General features: G+C 51.0%; 1 protein-coding gene across 6 annotated transcripts in view; it reads left to right on the plus strand.

Annotated features, from left to right (window-relative positions):
- Positions 1-11,702, plus strand: part of ACTN4 (actinin alpha 4) — a 111,567-nt gene extending 99,865 nt beyond the window's left edge. For 2 of the 6 annotated variants that reach the window (XM_056847585.1, XM_056847586.1), the window contains exons 12-22: positions 156-306; positions 3,134-3,242; positions 3,352-3,492; positions 4,924-5,106; positions 5,464-5,598; positions 6,183-6,362; positions 7,098-7,244; positions 9,530-9,610; positions 9,920-9,985; positions 11,134-11,292; positions 11,495-11,702. In XM_056847585.1, coding sequence (XP_056703563.1) covers positions 156-306; positions 3,134-3,242; positions 3,352-3,492; positions 4,924-5,106; positions 5,464-5,598; positions 6,183-6,362; positions 7,098-7,244; positions 9,530-9,610; positions 9,920-9,985; positions 11,134-11,292; positions 11,495-11,653 — 1,511 coding nt within the window. In that variant the 3' untranslated portion in view covers positions 11,654-11,702. The remainder of the gene's footprint in view (positions 1-155; positions 307-3,133; positions 3,243-3,351; positions 3,493-4,923; positions 5,107-5,463; positions 5,599-6,182; positions 6,363-7,097; positions 7,245-9,529; positions 9,611-9,919; positions 9,986-11,133; positions 11,293-11,494) is intronic. The other 4 variants (XM_056847588.1, XM_056847587.1, XM_056847590.1 and 1 more) reach the window with 2 other exon arrangements.
- Positions 11,703-20,208: the final 8,506 nt, after the last annotated feature.

The following is a 20,208-nucleotide window of genomic DNA, read 5'->3' on the forward strand; positions in this document are numbered from 1 at the left end:
GGCCTGATTTATCTCTGCTGGATGAGTAGGAGGCTAGGAGTGGCCGAGCCCCCAAATAAGCAAGTTGCTGAGGCACAGCCCAGGGCCTTCCCGGCCCCCCCACCCCACTGCTCCTCCAAGCCCCCCCCCGACAAATCCCCTCCCTCCCTCCCCAGGAAAAGAGGCCATGCTGAGGCAGAAGGACTACGAGACGGCCACCCTGTCCGACATCAAAGCCCTGATCCGGAAGCATGAGGCGTTCGAGAGCGACCTGGCAGCGCACCAGGACCGTGTGGAGCAGATCGCAGCCATCGCCCAGGAACTCAAGTAGGGGTCAACCTCGGGCCGGTTCTGGCAAGCGGCTTCCTTCCAGGGTGGCGGGAGGAGCATTTGTAACCGGGTTGACACCAGTATGGCCGGTAGGGCAAGGAATCCTGGAGGTTGTAGTTTGCGAGTTCTGAGAGCTCCCCTGGCACCCTGTCCCACCCCCATATGCACACCCATCCCTGCAAAAACCATGGAGCCAAGCTGGGGAGGAGCCACTGCTCTTTGGTAGAGCTCCTGTTTGGCACGCTGAAGGTCCCCGGTTCAATCCCTGGCATCTCCAGTTAAAAAGGACTAGGCAGTAGGTGGAGTGAAAGGTCTGAGACCTTGGAAAGCTGCTGCCAGCCTGAGTAGACAATCCTGACCTGATGAATGGTCTTACTCAGTGTAAGGCACCTTCATGTGTTCATTGCTAAGCCCTGAGGGAGAGATACCCCAAGCTTTAGACCCCCTCTTTCTCTAGCCACTGACTGGGGAGAGGCAGTTATCCCCCTCCCCACTCTACAGAGCTACAGTCCAGAAAAGGCTGTTAACCCAAGTTCTGTTGAGGGCGTCAGCCAGCCAAAACCAAAGTATTGCTCTAGGTGTAAATTGCAAAACATTGGACTTTCTGGTTGCAGTAATCCCAAATCTTCCCCCAAAACATGAAGTTGGGAAGCTGGAGAACAGCCACATCCGCAGGGAACACCAGCCAGCCGTAACAAACTGGGAAAGACTCCTCGTGAGCAGGAAGGGCCCACTGTGCTCCTTCAGCCCCTTTTCTGCTCTCCCCCCCCCCCCCGAGTTTCCCGTTCCTGCTGCTCTTTTCCCTCCAGGCCTTCCGCAGGGCCATTCGGGTTACAAGATCCTGTGTGGGGAACAGCCACAGCTTCCACGTCCCTTAAGGAGGCTTGCATGGTGCACAACACCCTTTGCAGCATGTACATGTGTGTGTGAGATTTGGGCTTGCCTTGAAGCAGAGGGTTGACGCAACCAGAGGCTGTGAAGTATTTTTGGCAGACCAAAAATAGCTCTCCTGTCACGGTCTCTTTCCAACTCCCATCCCCCGGCTCTTGTGTGCAGACTGCTGGAATCACCTCTTTTTGGGAGACATTTCTAAAAGGAGCCCCTTCCCGTCCCCAACACATGCCCCAAATGCACAGTGCCCCTATTGTTCTCCTCCTCTCTTCTCTTTTTGCCTGGCTAGAATACAGTTATTGTAAGAGTTTGCCACAAACCCCTCTCCCCCCCCTTTAGCTTCCCCTTGCTCGGATAAACTCACACACAATTAGTACACACAGAGGCTGGAACAGAGCCCTGTCATGAATGAAGACTGTTATTCCCCTTACTGGGGAAGGCAGAGGGCACTGGGAAAGGGGTGTGTGTGGCCCGACTTCACATGCACACATGCTTGTAAAAACTCCAGAGTAGCCGGGCACCCGTTTGAAGGCCAATGGAAGCCATGCTGGACTCCCCCCCCCCCCCGCCCCAGTGTCTTGCAGCTTGGTTCTGGACAATTCAGCCTCCGTTTCTGGCTGTGGAGAGGGAGACAGGTTCCCTCCCCCCCCCCTTTCATCTGTAGCATTGCTGTTCTGTCTCCTCCCGAGGTGTTTTGCTTGGCACATATCCTGGCTCTCCCTCCCACTAGATCCTGTACATGCAGCGACGTGAAATCCGGCTTTAAGACTTTGCATTTGGGACTTGACTTGTTGCCATTGGGACTAGATGTGCTGCCCCTCCCCCAAACCAGACTCCCCTTCCCCAGGGGATTTGGGTGGGACAACCCCCGTCCTCCAGCCGTTAGCCATGTGTTACGAAGGCAGCAGCGCCCTCTGGGTCCAAAAAACTGCTACTGCCACGCTGACAGGATGGATTGATTTCCAAAAATGGTCACGCCTGAAAAACCTTGACATTTCTCTAGCTATATCCCCTACTTTTCTCCCCAGTGGAGACATCAACGGGGCTTATAAACTTATCTCATTTTACCCCCACAGCAACTCTGTGAGGTAGGCTAGGCTGTGTGTGTGTGTGTGTGTGTGTGAGAGAGAGAGAGAGAGAGACTGGCCCGAGGTTCACCCAGCAAGCTTCCGGGGCGGAGTGGGGATGTCCGAGAACTGTGAGGTGTGCTCAGGGCACCCTTGTGCTCCCATCTCCTTCCCCTGCGACACCCAACTTTGCCCTCTGCTTCCTTCATCCGCTGCTTCTCTCCCCTCCACCCCCTTTTGGCCCAGCCCCTGGTTGCATTTCAGTTGGGGTCCCGTGTGGCTGGAAAACAGACAGCAGAAGTCAGAAGAGCCAGTGAGAGTGGCGAAACCCGCAGCTTGTTCCATTCCCTGAGCTTCCTGGGGGAGACAAGAGCTTGAGACCATTGAGATTTCTCCAGTTTTGTACATATGTGTGCACATGTGGGGCAAGGTGAATCTCTCTGTGGCCTTTATTTTAGCCGCAGCTCCATTGGGTTGCCTAGAACCCTGGCCCCTCCATGTGGCTGCGCTGGGCGGCTGATTCTTCATCTTTGTTTCTGGTCTGTATGAATGCTTAGAGAACAGATTGGCTCTTTGAGAGAAGAGGAAATGAAGCATGTGCCACGCAAAGCCCCCAGTCCTGTGTCATTTGGATCATCCAACCACACCCCCACGTCAAAACTGTGCATTATTCCAGCAGCGAACCCCCAAGAGTCAGATTCTGGTGACGTCTTTCCCCAAGCAGGGAATTTCTCTGCGATTCTTCTGTTTTGGGGTGCTTGGACCCTCATGGCGGCTTGAAGTGGAGACCCTTGAAAAGAAAAGCTACTGAGACTCCTCCCAAATCTGGTTCTAAGTAACTCCTCCCTTTCCCCTCTGCCCCACAGTGAGCTGGACTATTACGACTCCCCCAGCGTCAACGCCCGGTGCCAGAAGATTTGTGACCAGTGGGACTCGCTAGGATCCTTGACCCATACCAGGAGGGAGGCATTGGAGGTGAGTCGGAGTTCTGAACGGTCCCGTTTTTTGCCTCAGCAGGCAGGTGGGGGGAGTGGCTGTGGCACGGGGCCCCTGATCGGTCCGCTTTATTGTGTCCCCCACGCAGAAAACAGAAAAGCAGCTGGAGACCATTGACCAGCTCCACCTGGAATATGCTAAAAGGGCAGCACCCTTCAACAACTGGATGGAGAGCGCCATGGAGGACCTGCAGGACATGTTCATTGTCCACACCATCGAGGAGATTGAGGTAAGGGGGAAGGAAGGAGGGCCCCATGGCTCAGGGAAGGAAGGACCCGCGGCTCGGGGCCAGGTCACACCCCTTGCATGTGGAGGGTCCTAAGTTCGAGCCCTGGCATAGCCAGTTAAATGGGGTGTTGGGAAGGGCATTTCTCTGTCCAGAACCCTCCCAGTCAGAGGAGACCATGCTGGAATGGAAGGATGTGAGGGTCTAACTCAGTGTTATGCAGCTTCATGAGCATATAGGGCAGCGGCTGGCTGGTAACCACCCACTTGGTCCCTGGTTTGGTCCACAGCATCTCAACAGGAGCATAAACAGAGCCCCCCTGCTGGATCAGCTCAGGGAGGGTCCATCTCGCCAGCATCCCATCTTGCACAGTGGTCAACCAGTTCCTCTTGGGGTCCAACACCAGCGCATAGAGACCAAAGCCTTCCCCTGATGTTGCCTCCTGGCACTGGGATTCAGAGGTTGACTGCCTCTGAGCGTGGAGGTTCCCTTTATCCACTATGGCTAGTGACCCTCGATGCGCCTCTTCTCCATGAATTTGTCTAATCCCCTTTTAAAGCTGTCTATGCTTGCGGCCATCACTACATCCTCTGGCAGCAAATTCCACATTGTATTCACTTGCCCACTAAAGGGTCCTGTGACCAGGAAATGTGGAGAGCCACGGCAGTCACTGGACCCCTGGTCTGTGACTCATTTTAAAGCAGCTTCAGGTGCTCATAACTCTTGAGCAGTTGTTCAGGCCCTGCTCAACCTCTCCGATCTCTGGCCTGCCCAAACTCCAGGCGCCTCTCTTGAAAACTCTTGACGAGGGAGGAAATCGTCGATGAAAGCTGCCAATCTCGAAAAGGAATAAGCACAAATTTTCACTAGTAAAGCTGACGAGGTGTTCAAAGACACTTTAAAAATGAACTAACAAGGGGTTTTTTGGGGGTTTTTTAAAGTGTAATACAAGCTTTTGTGGGTTAGAGCCTCCTTCATTGGATGCGCATAGTGGATTCTGACCAGGTTAACCTTGTGTGAGAGAGAATCCCTGAAAACATCTGTTAAAATTGAAATGTGTTTCCCTTGAAGAAGCCACAAGACGGCTGTTTGTGTTCAGCTGCCACAGACGAGCAGGGTTGCCCCTCTGGGACTTAATTGGTGTGGAAGGGGGTGTTTTAATTGAGGTTTGTAATTAAGTCGCTAATTATCCTTGTGTTAACCATAACAGTGGTTATTAACCATACTGATTGATGCACTTAGCAGGGAAATATTTAATGAATGCTGTCCTGACAATCACAAACTGGTTCATGTTCTGTGCTTGCTGGTGAGTGAGAGAGGCAGGCAGGACTCACAAGGAAGCCCGGCCAGGGGCCCTTCTAGCCCAGTTCCATCCTAGGGCCGCATTCCAGGCCCCATGCCGTGTTTCTACCTAAACCGATGTTTCTTACCCAGGGCTTGATCGCCGCCCACGACCAATTCAAATCCACCCTGCCCGACGCAGACAAAGAACGCGAGGCCATCCTGGGCATCCAGAGCGAGGCGCAGCGGATCGCAGACTACAACAGCATCAAGCTGTCCGGGAACAACCCCTACACTACGGTCACTCCACAGATCATCAACTCCAAGTGGGAGCGGGTGCGTGGAAGGGAAGCGGCATACCCTCATTGAGGCCACGAATCCGTTGGGCTGGCCAAGCAGAGGGAAACACCGTGGCTTAGCTGGGGGTGGGGGAGGCTCCGAGGCAGGGTGGTGTAACTGGTAGGCCTGCCAGCTCTGGGTTGGGAATACCTGGAGATTTTGGGGGCGAAGCCTGAGGAGGGCAGGGTTTGGGGAGGGGAGGGACTTCAGTGCCATACAGTCCAGTTGCCAAAGGTGCCATTTTCTCCAGGTGAACTGATCTCTGCTGCCTAGAGATCAGTTGTGGTGGCAGGAGATCTACAGCTAGTACCTGGAGGTTGGCAACCCTAGTTATTTGCTCTGTTGATGGATCAGGTCCAGCAGTTGGTGCCAAAGAGGGACCACGCTCTCCAGGACGAGCAGAGTAAGCAGCAGTCCAACGAGCATCTCCGCCGGCAGTTTGCCAGCCAAGCGAACATTGTCGGGCCCTGGATCCAGACCAAGATGGAGGTGAGAGAGGAGGCCCACAGGATGGGGAGCAAGGTTTGGAGACGGGGGAGGAGCAGAGGCCAAAAAGAGGAAGGAATGAGTGTCGCATCGCGCGGTGGTAGAAGGAGGGCGAGGATGAGCTTGAGTCTGGTGCCAGCTGAGCCACACACGAGTAGGGTGGTCTTTGAGGCAAGATGCTTATTCCCTCAGTACGTATCATACCCACTGTCCACGATGCCAACCAGTGGTAAAGAATGGCCCGCTTGCCAAGACAGTTGTAAGAATTAGTGGTGGAAAGTGTTGTCAAGTCACAGCCAACTTACGGCAACCGTTTACAAGGCAAGAGATGAGCAGAGGTGGTTTGCTATTGCCTGTCTTCCTAGCGATCCTAATATTCTTTGGTGGTCTCCCATCCAAGTACTAACCAGGGCCAACCCTAGTTAGCTTCCAAGATCGGGCAAGGTCCAGCTAGCCTGGAATTACTACTTTAAAATTTACAAATGTTTTTCAAGGGTGTGCAAGCAGCCTTCCAGGCTGTCAGCGTTTCTCCAGCAAGCTGAGCCCAACTCAGAGTTTTCTTCTCCTCTCCCCCTGTCCCCCACCAGGAGATCGGGCGCATCTCCATCGAGATGAATGGCACCCTGGAGGACCAGCTGAACCACCTCAAGCAGTACGAACAGAGCATTGTGGACTACAAGCCCAACATCGACCTCCTGGAGCAGCAGCACCAGCTCATCCAAGAGGCCCTCATCTTCGACAACAAACACACCAACTACACCATGGAGGTATGGGCGAGCGGGGAATGGTAGCGAAACCGTGGCAGGCAGTGGCGAGCAGGCCACTTAGGGTGGGTGGTCAGCGGCAGGGCCGCCATGGTCAGTACTTGATTTCCAAAATGAGACAGGCAAGGGACTTCCCGCAGGCCAAGAGAGCTTCAGGTTTTATGCTGCCCATTCCCGGGCTGACGCTGGAAAGGTCAGGTCACTGGGTCACTGTCCCTGTGTGCCAATCTCCCAGCGCTGCCAGTTCTTGGAGAGATCATTCATGGCGAGGGCAGGTACCTCTCCAGGTCCCAGGATATATGGGACAAGAAGCGTCAAAGTCGTGCCTTAATAATCTGACTTCCAGCAGTGTCACGTGGCCCGGTGGTCAGCTGACCTCCAGAAGTAGTCATGTGACTAGGTCTCAGTGGGTGTAGTCAGGGCACACCTGGAGACAGGCCCTGAAACCAGGTCCTCGGTATTCTCTGCATGCTTGGAAATTCCCCCCTTGAGTGTGGGGCAGAAGGGCTCCCATTCAGCCATCTCGGTTTATGCCTCTGTTGGAACTCCCCTCAGAGGTTTCTGTGCTGCAAGAAAACAGGCGGGGCTTTGACTTAGGGGTGGTCTCCCTGGCCCTCCATTTCCACAGAGAGGACGGGTCAGCGTGATGTGACTGTCCCTCCTTCTTCCAGGCCCTGCAGTTTGAGCCTGTGGGCCCGCATTTCATGTGTTGCGTTTTTCCTCGGTTTCTCTTCCCAGCACATCCGAGTCGGGTGGGAGCAGCTCCTCACCACCATTGCCCGGACCATCAACGAAGTGGAGAACCAAATCCTGACCCGGGATGCCAAGGGGATCAGCCAGGAGCAGATGCAGGAATTCCGGGCCTCTTTCAACCACTTTGACAAGGTAAACCTGAGTTATGTATGGTAGTTATGTATGTACCCTGGAGCAACAGGTAGTAGAGTCCCCGCACCAAGTGCGTTGGGCTGCCATTACCCTTCCGCCATCCTCCATCTTTGTCTTTGACAAAAGAGACCTTGTCTGGGGCGGAAAGTGCTAATTAGAGAGCCCAGAGGACCCCTTGTTCACTTTGAGATCATTCATTGATAACGTGCGATCACTATATCGTTTGCCGCCTCCTCCTGCCCTTCCGTGGGGAGTCCGTCTCCTCCCTTTTATCTTGAGGATGACCCTGTGACTTGCATCATGTTGAGAGAGTATGACATCCCCAAGGTGGGCCGTATGGTGTGTCATCTCCCCCTTTCCCTGCATTCTGGCAGCAGAAAACCAGAAACTTAGATCCAGGGGGAAGAAGGTGTTTCCCCCCCCCACCGCTTTATTCAAGGCCCTTCTCTGCAGTCAGCATCTGTGTGCCACGAAGTGCTGTGGCTGCACCCTGTTTTGATCGAGCCCTTCATGTGTCTATGTGATTGGGCTACTTGAATGCCCATCTTCACGTGGGCCCGGCCACTTCCTGAAAAGGCACTGCCCGTGGGGGATTTCCTTCTAAGTGAGGAGATACACCAGGTAAGCTGCCGCCATCAGCCACTGGGATCAGTTCAGTTTTGCAATCAATCTTAACAATTTTGGGTGCTGTACATAACCCTACCATGGCTGGGATGCCTTGCCTTGTCCTCTGGAAAATTGCAGAATCTCTGGGCAAGGGCCCCTCCAAAGACTCCTAGTTGGTAGGGTACACAGCCCCTGCTCTGCAGGTGGGATCCCAGTGTTTTACTGCTCAGTAACTGAACTGTTCTTTCTACTCATGGCCACACCTTGTCCTTCTGTCCGAGCTAGCCATGCCTTCCTGCCCCTTTGCCATCCTAAACACACCACTCTGGATGAGCTGGCTCACACACACGCATCATGTCCTGCGGACTCTCCGCACAATATGCAAATGGGCACCAATGAAACGGAGAGCGTCACGACGTGGACATTCTGAATCCGTCAGCCAACCTGCGTTGGCTCCTTTGTGCCCACAAGGAATAGATGAATGCTGCCATTTGGGGGGGCGGTGCCCAGGCCCATGGGAACCAACCCTACATCTTTAGAAGGTAGAAGAGGGATTTGAGGGGCACTTTCCTTCTGGAGGCTTCTGTGGGGGTAGAGCTGCAGAAAATTATTTTGATATATATGATAAAGTTTATTGTTTGCAGCCAAAGGCCATTACATTCTGTCATAAAACCTAATCATAATAACATTAAAACAGTCTGACCAAAATGCTAGTCACTAAATGCCCTGATTAAATACAGCTTTAGCCCGAATTTTCATGGCTGCTAAGGCAAACAGGAGGAGACAACTGGATCGGCATCTGAGAGGAGAAACGGCAGCTTCTCTGAATCAGAAAAGAGATTTAGGTCATTTAGAAGTGCTGTAAGAAATTCAGTTCTAGGCTCTGTATAAAAGAGAATAAAATATAATGCACTCGGTCCTCTAGAACTGTGGCTCCACAGATGCAGAGACCACGGTGCCCACTGTGTTTGGGAGTAACATCCAGCTACCAAAGCCGTAGGCATGGTTTGAAACCGGATTGAGGTGAAAGCTATTCTGAGACTGTGGAAGGGGATACTGACCAGATATGAAGCTCTGACATGATCCCTTTTAACTTTTTAAACCATGGGGAGAATTTGGACTGGGAGGTTGATTGCCTGTCTGATGCAATGTCACACTTAAACACCCAGTCCTAGAGGCTGCCATCGAATTCCCATGGTTTGGGTGGTGGAGTCACCCTTTCTCACTGCCTTGGCAGCTACTAGCCCCCAGAACTAGTTCTTCTGCTGACTCCCGTGAGTCCCTGGATAAGCAGGGGGAGGGGCGGTGGCTCAGTGGCAGAGCCTCTGCTTGGTATGCAGAAAATCTCAGGTTCAGTCCCCCTGCATCTCCAGTTAAAAAGGACCAGGCAGTAGGTGATGTTTCTCTGCCTGAGACTATGGAGAGCCTCTGCCAGTCTAAACAAACTGAGCAGACCTCGATGGACCAGTGGTCTGATTCAGTCTAAGGCAGCTTTGTGTGTCCACTGGGTGGTGGTGGGGAGAAAACCCCAAGGGCAGCCGGCCTTGCACTAACCGTGTCTTTTCCCCTCCCTCGGCTGTGTGTTTGTGGGCCTCCCCTCCGCTCCCTTGATGTGCCCACCACACCCCTTGCCGTTCCTCCTGCCCTGGCACCTGTGTGTGTGTGTGGCACGGCATCAGGACCATGGCGGCTCTCTGGGACCCGAAGAATTCAAAGCCTGCCTCATCAGCTTGGGATACGATGTGGAAAATGACAGACAGGTACCCGGCGCCCGTTTTGACCGTGCAGCCCTTTAGGGGAATGTTTGCAATTAACATGGTCTCCTTTTCTCTCTTCCTTCACCACGCCGTCCTCCCACCTCTTCTTCCACGCTCCTCTGTGTCTGCCCGTCCCCCTTGTTAACGTTTGTGCCCCGTTTTCTGGCGTCTCGATGACTTTCCGTGACTGTCTGTCTCTCTGTGCATCTCTTGTCTTCTTTCCTTCCTCCCTCTTATCTCTCTCCTCCCTCACATGCCTTCTCCATCTTCTTCCCACCTCTCCCTCCTCCACCTGTCGGCCTCTTGGAATAGAAGCGCACGGGGAGCATGGATACTGATGACTACCGAGCCCTCCTTATCTCCACGGGATACAGCCTGGTACGCTCTCTGCCTTTCTCCCTTCTCTTGCTCCAGACTCTCTTTTGCAGTTTGCAATATCCAAGTCTTGCTCCGCTTGCCTCCCTCTCTGCTGCAGCTGACGTGGTGGCGGGAGGGGAGAGGGAACGCTTCACCTAAGTTTGGGCAGGGAAGGGGAACAAAGACCATGGGAACTTGAGAGTGAGGGCGGAAAGTATTTGCTGGAACTGTCAGCCTCTTGAAAGAGGTTTGTATTTGATCTGCGTTTTAAGCAATTAGCTTTTAAGTAAGTTTGTATATTGCTAAAACGCCAGTACTTCTGAATATTTAATTTGGAAAATTTTCACTTGTTGAAACTGATCTCTGGTTAATAGACCGAAAATGAGGGTAGCCTGTTAAAGTTGGCAGCTTTGGAATTTGATAGTGTGGGCAGTTAACCAGTAGACCAGGCTGGGATGTTGGAGCTGGAGTTGCTGTGTATTTTGGAGGGGGGGGGGGGGCAGAAGGATGCTCTTTTCATCAAGCCACAGGCATGGAGGTTGAAATGTGTGTTTGTGGGGGCGGGGAGGCTTTGCAGAATTGAATCCACAACCCTAGGGGAGGAGGGGGCATTCCTTTTCCATGCAACATAATGCTGTGTGCCCCCTCCCCCAGGAAGACTGAGTTAAGCCTTGAAGATACGGAGCAAAGAGGCTGAGACAACATTGCAGAAGCTTAGTGCAGATCCCAGGGCAAGAGAACCCCCATTTATCAGACTTCATGGTCTAAGGGAGGGGCCGTGGCTCAGTGGTAGAGCATCTGCTTGGCATGCAGGAGGTCTCAGGTTCAATCCCCCACATCTTCAGGCAGTAAGTAACGTGAAAGATCTCTTCCTGAGTCCCTGGACTGCCAGTCTGAGTAGACCATACTGATCTTGATGGACTAAAGGTGGTCTGATTCAGTAGAAGGCAGCTTCCTGTGTCTCACATTCACTGTGGTTAGCCCGGGACTGCACAAGGAGGGTTCTTCCTGTGGGGCTGCTGGACATTTCAGTGCTGTCCTGGGTTGCGGTGCGGGCCAAGGTCCGATCTTGCCCCTACATGAGTTATCAGAGTCATCAGGTGCCCAAAGGCCGCGTCTCTTCCTTGTGAGCTGAAAGCCCTCTTTCTCTCTCCACCTGCTGCCCACAGGGAGATGCAGAGTTCAACCGGATCATGAGCGTGGTGGATCCCAACAACAGCGGCGTTGTGACTTTCCAAGCCTTCATCGACTTCATGTCGCGGGAGACGACAGACACTGACACAGCAGATCAGGTCATCGCCTCCTTCAAGGTCCTGGCTGGAGACAAGGTGAGCTCCTGGGCATGTGCGGGGGGGGGGGGCGCTCCCAAGGCAGCCGTCCCATAGAGGTCGAAGAAGTCAGTTTCTGGTACCTCAGAATTCAGAAACGATTCCGCCTCCCCCAAGAAAAGCATGGAGTACGCAGCCTGGAGAACAGCGTGCCATCTCATATTTTTACACCCTCTCTTTCTCTCTCTCTGTTTCTGCGCAGAACTACATCACAGCCGAGGAACTTCGTCGAGAGCTGCCCCCGGATCAGGCCGAGTACTGCATCGCTCGGATGGCACCTTACCAAGGGCCTGACGCCATCCCCGGAGCCCTCGACTACAAGTCCTTCTCGACGGCACTGTATGGCGAGAGTGACCTGTGAGGCGGAGAGGGAGGCGGCAACGTCGGCAGCAACCGCAAGCGCTGGCGCTTCTGGGGGGGGGGCAGGAGCCATGGTTCTATCTCCCCCACACACAAACACACACTCTCTCTCTCTCACTCCCTCTCTCCGCAGTGGGGGGCATGGCCTCCTTCTCTTCTTTCTGTTTATCTTTGAGGACAGCAAGCTGCCTCTGTGCTGGGCGAACCTGGCCTACGAAACGTTTTCCTTGCTGCGTATTCTACGAACAGTTACCTATGCAACGGCCTCGCCTTCCGCCCTCTCTTCCCAGCGGTGAGCTGGGGGCAAGGCTCGATTCCTCCCCCCTTGACCATCTTTACTTTGCCTTGCTTGGGAATGGGGAACAGGGAGAGATGAGGGCGGGGTGCAAAAGGGGGACTGGGGGAGCCCAGAGAACGCGGGCGGCTGTGGGTCAGATTTTAGTCTAAGTAACAAAATCCCATTCAGATTGCTCTTGCTTTCTACTCTTGGCTGGAGATGTTCTTTTGAAGCTGGGTCCCGTCCCCTGGGTTTGCCGTTCCCCCCCCCTCACCCCCAATATTTTTTAATTTAAGCCTCATTATAGCAGAAATCCTAGCACCAGGCAGGGGAGGGGGTTTTCATCATGCAGTACAATCCAGGTTCGGGAGGAAAGCTAGCTGCACTTGTGCTCTGGACACAGAACTTGGACACCTCGTTCGTTCCCGTGTCATTCGCAGGCCTTTCAGCCGGTTGTACTGGGCAGTGTTTGGGAAGGCCTCCCTGCTGCAGATTCTTTCCCTACCCCGCCCAGAGAAGCGCTTCTCATGGGCTTGCTGGCTTGCCAAACCAAGCACAGGCCAGTGCTTTTACCAGGTCACCCGAGAGAGGGTTCCTTTCCAGGCCAACTCCTAGGTGCTGGTGCATGCCCTCCTGTACACATCCGTTATTCAGCCTTCCTCCTGCTGGGACGATTTGGTGCTGAGGAGTGAAGAAGGGTGGAGCACTTGCCTGCCTTCCTCTTTCCTTTCTGCAGGCCAGGGAAGCTGCGGTGGAGGCAGGGCATTTCCCAGGAGTCTCTCACTTCTAGCTTTTCACTTTCTGTTTAAGGGGGGAAGCAAGAAAAAGCATGCAGGGACCCTCCACTCCCGAGAGCCTTCTTGGCTGGCTTTTTCTGATTGGCTTCAGGCTGCATTCTTCCCACTTTCTCGCTTTCCAAGCTCACCTTTGCACATGGTTTAGAAACACATTTCTCTCAGCAATACTGACACACAAAATCAAGGGCATAGCACCAAACGGGTCACTTTACTTACAAGCAAAATCATGCATGTGAGGGGCTGGGCTGGGGAGCATCCTATTCCTCCCCCCACCCCCAGTTTCCAGTATCTTGGGGGACGGGGAGGTATTGCTGGAATTGAAGTCTGAGAAGCAAGCTGCATCCTGAATGGATTTGTCTTGGTTTTCTCTCATGCACGCCCTTGTATACATAGGGTGGGAGGGAGTAGCAAATGGAAGAGTAGGAGGGTTTTTGATCTTAACTATAAAGGTGCTTTTGAAGAGGAATCTTAAACTGACTTTCTGGAAAATGTCATTCTGGAAACCCCACGATCCAATTCCCAGCTTTTCTTGGCAGGGGAAAACTTAATACGATGTCAAGCTTAGTGACCGGGACCAATAAAGCAAGTCCCAGCGCAGAAGAGTCTCTTTCGGGGTGCCTCCAAAGCTGCTCCCCCATTTGAGGGCGAGAGCAGCTTTGCCCAAAGCTTAGTCTTCCTCCTCTCTTTTCCTCTCCGCGCTCCGAGCAAACCCTTTAAAAATTCATTGCTTCACGCGTATATATATAAATATATATCTATTTTTTTGTAATTTTCTTCATCATGGTGCAGGTTTTTCTGAGGACCAAAATTTAAACAAAGGAGAAACCATGCAGAAAGATCTTCTTAAAAAAAATAATAAATAAAAAAATTTTAAAAAGAGAAAATTTAAAAAAACCCACAGCAAACAGTTGCAATTTAATAACGTCCAGATTTATTATTATTAAATATATATTCATCTAGCATCGTATATTTGCCGATGGGGTTTTTTTGTGTGTCTTTTCATCATGTCATTAAAGTTATGACTGACTTTAGCACTGGAGATCGGTAACATTCCCACACCTTTGTTGTTCCTTTTTGTTTTCTGTTTGGGCTTTCTCTCCCCCCACCCCCATCAGAGAAGGTTAGTTTAATTTTATTGCATTTGCTACTGAGTGTCCGTCTCTCGGGAAAAGCGAGCGGTGGGCACTTCAGCCGATAGGGAGTAGCTGGCTTCTGTCTGTCTCTGTTCATCAAGACTGTTCTGAAACTTCCACACTTTCTGGGGAAACCAGCCCCCCTCCCTCTTGGGAACCAGACAATAAAACGTCATATTTTTAAGGATGATTCATCTGGTGTCGTTCTTTCCTCCTCTCACCCTCCCTCCCCACCTGTTGAATATTTCTAACATTTTGTAGGAGAAATAGGGGGCACACTTTTAGCTGTTCTGCTGAGGATCTCTGCTTGAATTCCATATCGACCCTCATCCATGTACTAGCTGTGTGCTTTTTGTGGGTGAGATCATGGGGTAGACATTTTTCATGACAAATGCAAAAGGCCTCAAAGCAGCTCTCAGTCCCAGCTGTATGAGAGAAAATCATGCTAAGTGGATATTTTTAAAACACAGATGGATATGCAAGCTAGGGTTGTCTTGCAGATATCCAGAATGCGGTCAGCAGTTCAAAGTATGCCTCGGCAGGGGCAGTGCGCAAAGCGGTGGTCTGCTCACCACACGTTGCGACCCAGCAGAGAAATCTTTCTGTATCGGAGGATGTTCTTAGACTCCTGCTCTGGAACCTTCAACTGCCAGAAATTATTGTCTTTGTGGGTTTTGAAGGAACAAGAGAATTTCAGGGTACTGGGTAAGAATCAAAGAAGTGAAATACTCAGACCAAGGGCTACAGAGAGCTTCAGTGCCGAATGTGAAAGGGATGGGGATTGAAACCATAGCCCAGATCTGAACATGAAGTTTGGCCTTGCAAATGAAGACACGCACAGCAGAGCTCCATGTGGCCGCCACAACCGCCTCTCCCAACTTCGAAGGGTTGGCAGACAGCACCAGGGTAGCCCTTCGACACGTTCTCCCCTCTGTGTTCTCCCAAGTGAACAAACTAGTGTTGGATTCCCACTTCCGCTCACTCCGTGTGCTCTCTATCTGTCTGAAACTGAAAATTGTGGTGTCAGAAAATAATATTTTCAGCATTTCAGCAACCCCCTGCTTTAAGAATAATTTTATGCCAGTTGTGTGAAGAGTTTGATTTTGCCTCTCATTACCGGGGTACTGTGATCCTTGGTCATGATGACCTTTAGGTAGTTGGTCTGGTCGTACTAAGAATCACCTGGGGAGAGTCTCTCTTCCCCACACCTTTTCCTCACCCGGCTTCCAGGTTGGGGAGTGTTCAAAAATTGCTTTTGATCCAACTGCAAATTGGTCACATGTGCAGCGTGAGGGCTTAGTCACTCCTGGAGCCCACGAACCAGTTAGACAGGAATCACCTGGCACTGAGCCAACCAGAGTCCACGTGCTAAAAACTGGGCCCTGTAGAAATCTGCACCCGGATGCTATTGCAGCAGAGCCTGTTGGGAAATTTCCCCGCGTTGCATGTGCGAGAACGTGACCACTCTTCCCCTTTTCTCTCATCTACCCCGAATACTGTAATTTTTCTGAAATGCTACAATGCAAATAATGAAAGAATAGGACTTGGGGTGAGGGGGGTTAGAAGCGCAAAGTATGAAAACTTTCTCATCTCCCCTCCTCCCCTCAAAAAGCTATGCCTGCCATCATGTTTTGCTTGGAAATTTTTTGTCCCAGATGTGGGAGGAATAGTAGAATGAGATTTGGTGTGATTCCTCTTAAACGTGACCCAAAGGGCGGGGTGGTTGCTGTGGGTTTTCAGATTAATACATAGAATCATCCTCCTATTAAAAATAGTGCCTGAAGCAGGACAATAACCACATCTGGCCTCTCCTGGGTAGACCCATTTTGCTCTGAGTTTGTAAAGGGGACAGGGGTCAAAATCTGAAAAAAGCTTAAAGAGGTGAAGGCTAGCCAGAATGTGCCCAAGACAGCCAGCATGGTGTAGTGGTTAAGAGTGGCAGACTCTAATCTAGAGAACCGAGTTCAATTCCACATGAGCGGAGGACTCTAATCTGGTGAACTAGGTTTGTTTCCCCACTCCACATGCAACCTGCTGGGTGACCTTGGGCTAGTCACAGCTCTCTTAGAGCTCTCTCAGCCCTACCTACCTCAAGAGGTGTGTGTTGTGCGGAGGGAAAGTGGTTGTAAGCTGCTTTGAGATTCCTTAAAGGTAGAATCCTTAAAGGTAGAGTCTCCTTAAAGGTGATGTCACATCACGACATTGATTAGGCAGACTGTGTTTACAGGGTGTTTTGCCATTACCTTCCCCAGTTGTCTACACTTTACCCGCAGCAAGCAGGGTACTCAGTTTACCGGCCTCAGAAGGATGGAAGGCTGAGTCAACCTTGAGCCGCTTCCTGAAACTTGAGTTCTGTCGAGACCGAACTCAGGTCGTGAACAGAGCTTGGACCGCAGAGCTCTTCCAAAGGTAGAGAAAAACGGTATAAAAACCAATACTTCTTCAAGATGTGGCCCTGAGAGCAGGAATCCCCAATTTTGTGTCCCTCCTGTGCAGTAAACATGGAGAAACCATTTGTCTCCAGCTTAATGGCCCTTAAAATCTGGCCTGAGGCAGTCCCCACATGGTACAGCCAGCCGTGACCTTAGCAGGACTTGGAAGTCATGATTGGAGGCACTGCATTGGCCTCCACTGTCAATCTTTCCCCTATTAGTTCCATATTCTTTGGCTCCCAGAGAAGAACAAATGATGCCCTGAGTGAGATCCTCATTGTTGAATGTCTGTGTTTTATTCTTTTCACAAGCTGTTTTCTCCCCAGTGCAGCACTGCCTTGGGTGGGGAGCAATTCTCACTGCCTCCGCCCCTCCCCAAAGCATTCAGCGGCCTGTGGGAAGTCTCGGAGGAAGATTGAGTTCCTCAAGCATCACGTCCCCATCCATCTCCAGGAAGATGGCCTCCTTCGGTGGGAGGCAGTGGGGGAATTCATCCAGAAATAGGCTGTTGGCAAATACCTGAGAGAAAAACAGACAGGATCCAAGGAGGTGGAAGGGGGGTGGCCTGTGGCCTGCCAGGCACAACAGTCCAAAGTCATGGGAGGGGGAGGGGGCTTGTTTTGGCCCCCTAAGCCATGGCTCAAAAGCCTCAGGTGAGAGGCAAATCCCCACCAGCTGCACTTCAAGCTCCTGTAGCACTGCTGTTCTCTGGCTGCCTTTGGGAGGAACCCCCTGCCCAGTGCATGGGTACCGAGAGCGAGGACGCTGTGGCTCTCCTGCCTCGGCATGCACACTGAGGAGTCAACAGGGCAGAGGATTCTTCTGCTGCTTGCCTTGTGTTTTTTGGCTCTGTTTTCCTGGCACTGCTGCCCACAGTCCTTGCCTTAACACCCGTGGGCTCATAACAGCACTCCGGCTGTGTGTGCCTGATACTTCCTGACTTCCTGTCACAAGCTTAAGAACGTCAGAAGAGCCCTGCTGGATCAAACCGGTGAGGGTCCATCTAGTCCAGCATCCTGTCTCGCACAGTGGCCAACCAGTTCCCCTGGAGAGCCAACAACAGGGCATAGATGCTGAGGCCTTCCCTTGAGGTTGCCTCCTGGCACTGGGATTCAGAGGTTGACTACCTCTGTATGTGGAGGTTCCCTTTAGTCACCGTGGCTAGCAGCCACTGACAGACCTCCATGAATCTGAGCCCCCTTTAAAGCCGCCCGTGCCTGTGGGGCTATCACTGCATCCTCTGGCAGTGAGTTCCACATTTTAGTCACTATCACTTGCATCTTAGCAGGTCTAAAGATGAAGGTGCCATCAATGTTTAAGCTTCCCCTTCCTGCCCTATGTGGCTAATAATCTCTTCCGTGCCCTCTAACCTTGTCCCATTGAGTACCGTCTGCTGATCATTGTGTGTGGAAATACCTGCCCTGAACCCACCTGTCATGTCATTATTTCTTCCTCTCATACAACACATTCCCATGACCACCACCACCCATAACTTGAGAAACCTGTTTGTTTTTGCCCCTCCAAACTAAAAAAAAAAAAAGGCCCCAAATGTTTTAGGTTCCTGACAAACCTTGTAGCTGTTGCGGGTCACGTTGATTTGGATGGAGAACCTTTTGCCTGGCTTGAAGGGGCTCTCTCTCATCCGGGGTCTGTCTTTAAAGCAGTTGAGCATAACGACGGCCACATGGGGACAGTCCTCAAAGCAGGCTTCTAATCGGAGAGCCTTGGCTCTCTGGTATTGCCCATTAGCAAACTGGATGTAGAACCTGCGAGGACACAGAAGAATTCACTGATCTGCCCCGGCAGGTTGTTCTGGATGCAGAGAAGATAAACCCCTCTAAACACACAAACTATCCCCTGCAGAAATCGAACCCGTGAAGCTGTTCCATGTACGGGGGGGGGGGGAAGCTTCCCACACTAAAACGGGCTGTTTGGGGTTAGCGGGGAAGTCGGCCTCTTGCTTAACTCTCTGTACAGAAACGGGGTGGGACTCAGGTCTTCTTTACTAATGCCCTTTGCCTGTGATTCCGTAGTGGAGAGTACAAAGCACTCTGTCCATGCCCAGAATCACTCTCCTTGAGTAATACTGCGCAAGTCCCAGGGAAATTTCCCCTTGGGCAGGGATGGGAGAGGCTGATCCTCAAGCAAAATAAATATTTGGCTCAAGCAAAATAAAACTAAAACACCATCAAGGAATGTGCCAACAGAAGTTCGCAAGCCACAAGGAGGTACATCAAAAATAGGTGTGTTGCAAACTACAAAACAAAGACATGACCTGAACCCACAAGGTGAAAAAAATGTGACAAGCATACAACTGTAAACAATCGTATTCGACGTCACCAGTAATTGTGTAAATACATGGAAAAATAGACAGTATCGCTCTGTAAATAGATATTACATCCCAAAGGAACTAACACACGTGACAGACTACAGATTGCCAGCCAAACTCTGTTTCAAGTAGCTCTTTGGTAGACCATGTCTCTGTTGTCCTGTTTATTCAGTTTTTAAAAGACACCTAATGCTAATGCCACAGCAGCTGTGTTTGTCTACAGAGAGCCTGAAAGCACCCAGTATTTTAAAGGAGATGTTCAAACATTAGCAGCAAGTATTTACTTAAGAAATACCCTCCCTCAAAAACTGCAACTTACCAATGCATATAACTATCAAAGGTGTACACATAGGCTGTAAATTCAAGTCAAATTAAAAAACCAAAGTCTGACATACAAAAAGAGAACTTGTCAGTTCAAAACAAGGAGCCAAAAGATCTCACTTTCTTGTGTTGTGAGATGCAAAATTCACATTGTGGGATCAGGTGGTGTTTTCCATGGATAGTTTACAACACACCCCTAATTTTGAAGGTATTGTCTTGTCCTCAAGCGAGATAAAAACACCGCTTCCTGAACATGGGGTTTTCTGTCAATAGGGTTGCTGGGTAAGTTACCGTTTGCTCTGCTCTGGAATTAAACCTTCCAGCGTGACGGTTGCTTCTGGGTACAGGCCACCCTGGATCTTTGTGTTGAATGGCATGTCCTGTAAGGCAGAAAACCACATTGAGGCACACGTGGCAGTTCTGGCTACCATGCTTCTAGTCCTGTCGAGGAGACTCTGGAGTCACAGAACACCCCAAAGCGTCGTTCTCCAGGCTGTGGCTATTTGTGCTTAGATGCTGGAGACATGGAGATGAGCCGCTTTTCTTCTTTGAGGGAACTGCTGAGGGAAGAGGGGTTTCTCTGCCTCAGTTTCCTAACAGTGGAGCTTTAAGAGTAGTCTCCAGGCTGGAAAGTTCATTTTGCCTCTTTGTGGCTGAGGGCAGCATGTTCCACACAGCAGTAGGGTTGCCATCCTCCAGGTAATTCAGTACAGGAATCCAGCCATAAATGATGCCAAATATATTCTGGCTAAATCTTTACAGTATGTGGTAATATAACCACCAACACCATATATTGCCAACAACAAGTGTATTTTTTCTTATTTACAGGATGTTTCAACAGGTAAGTACACAATTAATTCCTTTAACTAGTAAGTATTGAAGCAAAGTTCACCAAAAAATGTCCTTTTAAGGTGTATTTCTTTCTTTGCAGCACAGCAGGCTATTCTCCTTCAATAGCCTGCTGTGCTGCAAAGAAAGAGATACACCTTAAAAGGACATTTTCTAGTGAACTTTTTCTCCTTCAATAGCCTGCTGTGCTGCAAAGAAAGAGATACACCTTAAAAGGACATTTTTTGGTGAACTTTGCTTCAATACTTACTAGTTAAAGGAATTAATTGTGTACTTACCTGTTGAAACATCCTGTAAATAAGAAAAAATACACTTGTTGTTGGCAATATATGGTGTTGGTGGTTATATTACCACATACTGTAAAGATTTAGCCAGAATATATTTGGCATCATTTATGGCTGGATTCCTGTACTGAATT

The sequence above is a fragment of the Euleptes europaea genome, chromosome 3 (assembly GCF_029931775.1).
Source record: "Euleptes europaea isolate rEulEur1 chromosome 3, rEulEur1.hap1, whole genome shotgun sequence".
In the NCBI taxonomy this organism is placed as follows: domain Eukaryota; kingdom Metazoa; phylum Chordata; class Lepidosauria; order Squamata; family Sphaerodactylidae; genus Euleptes; species Euleptes europaea.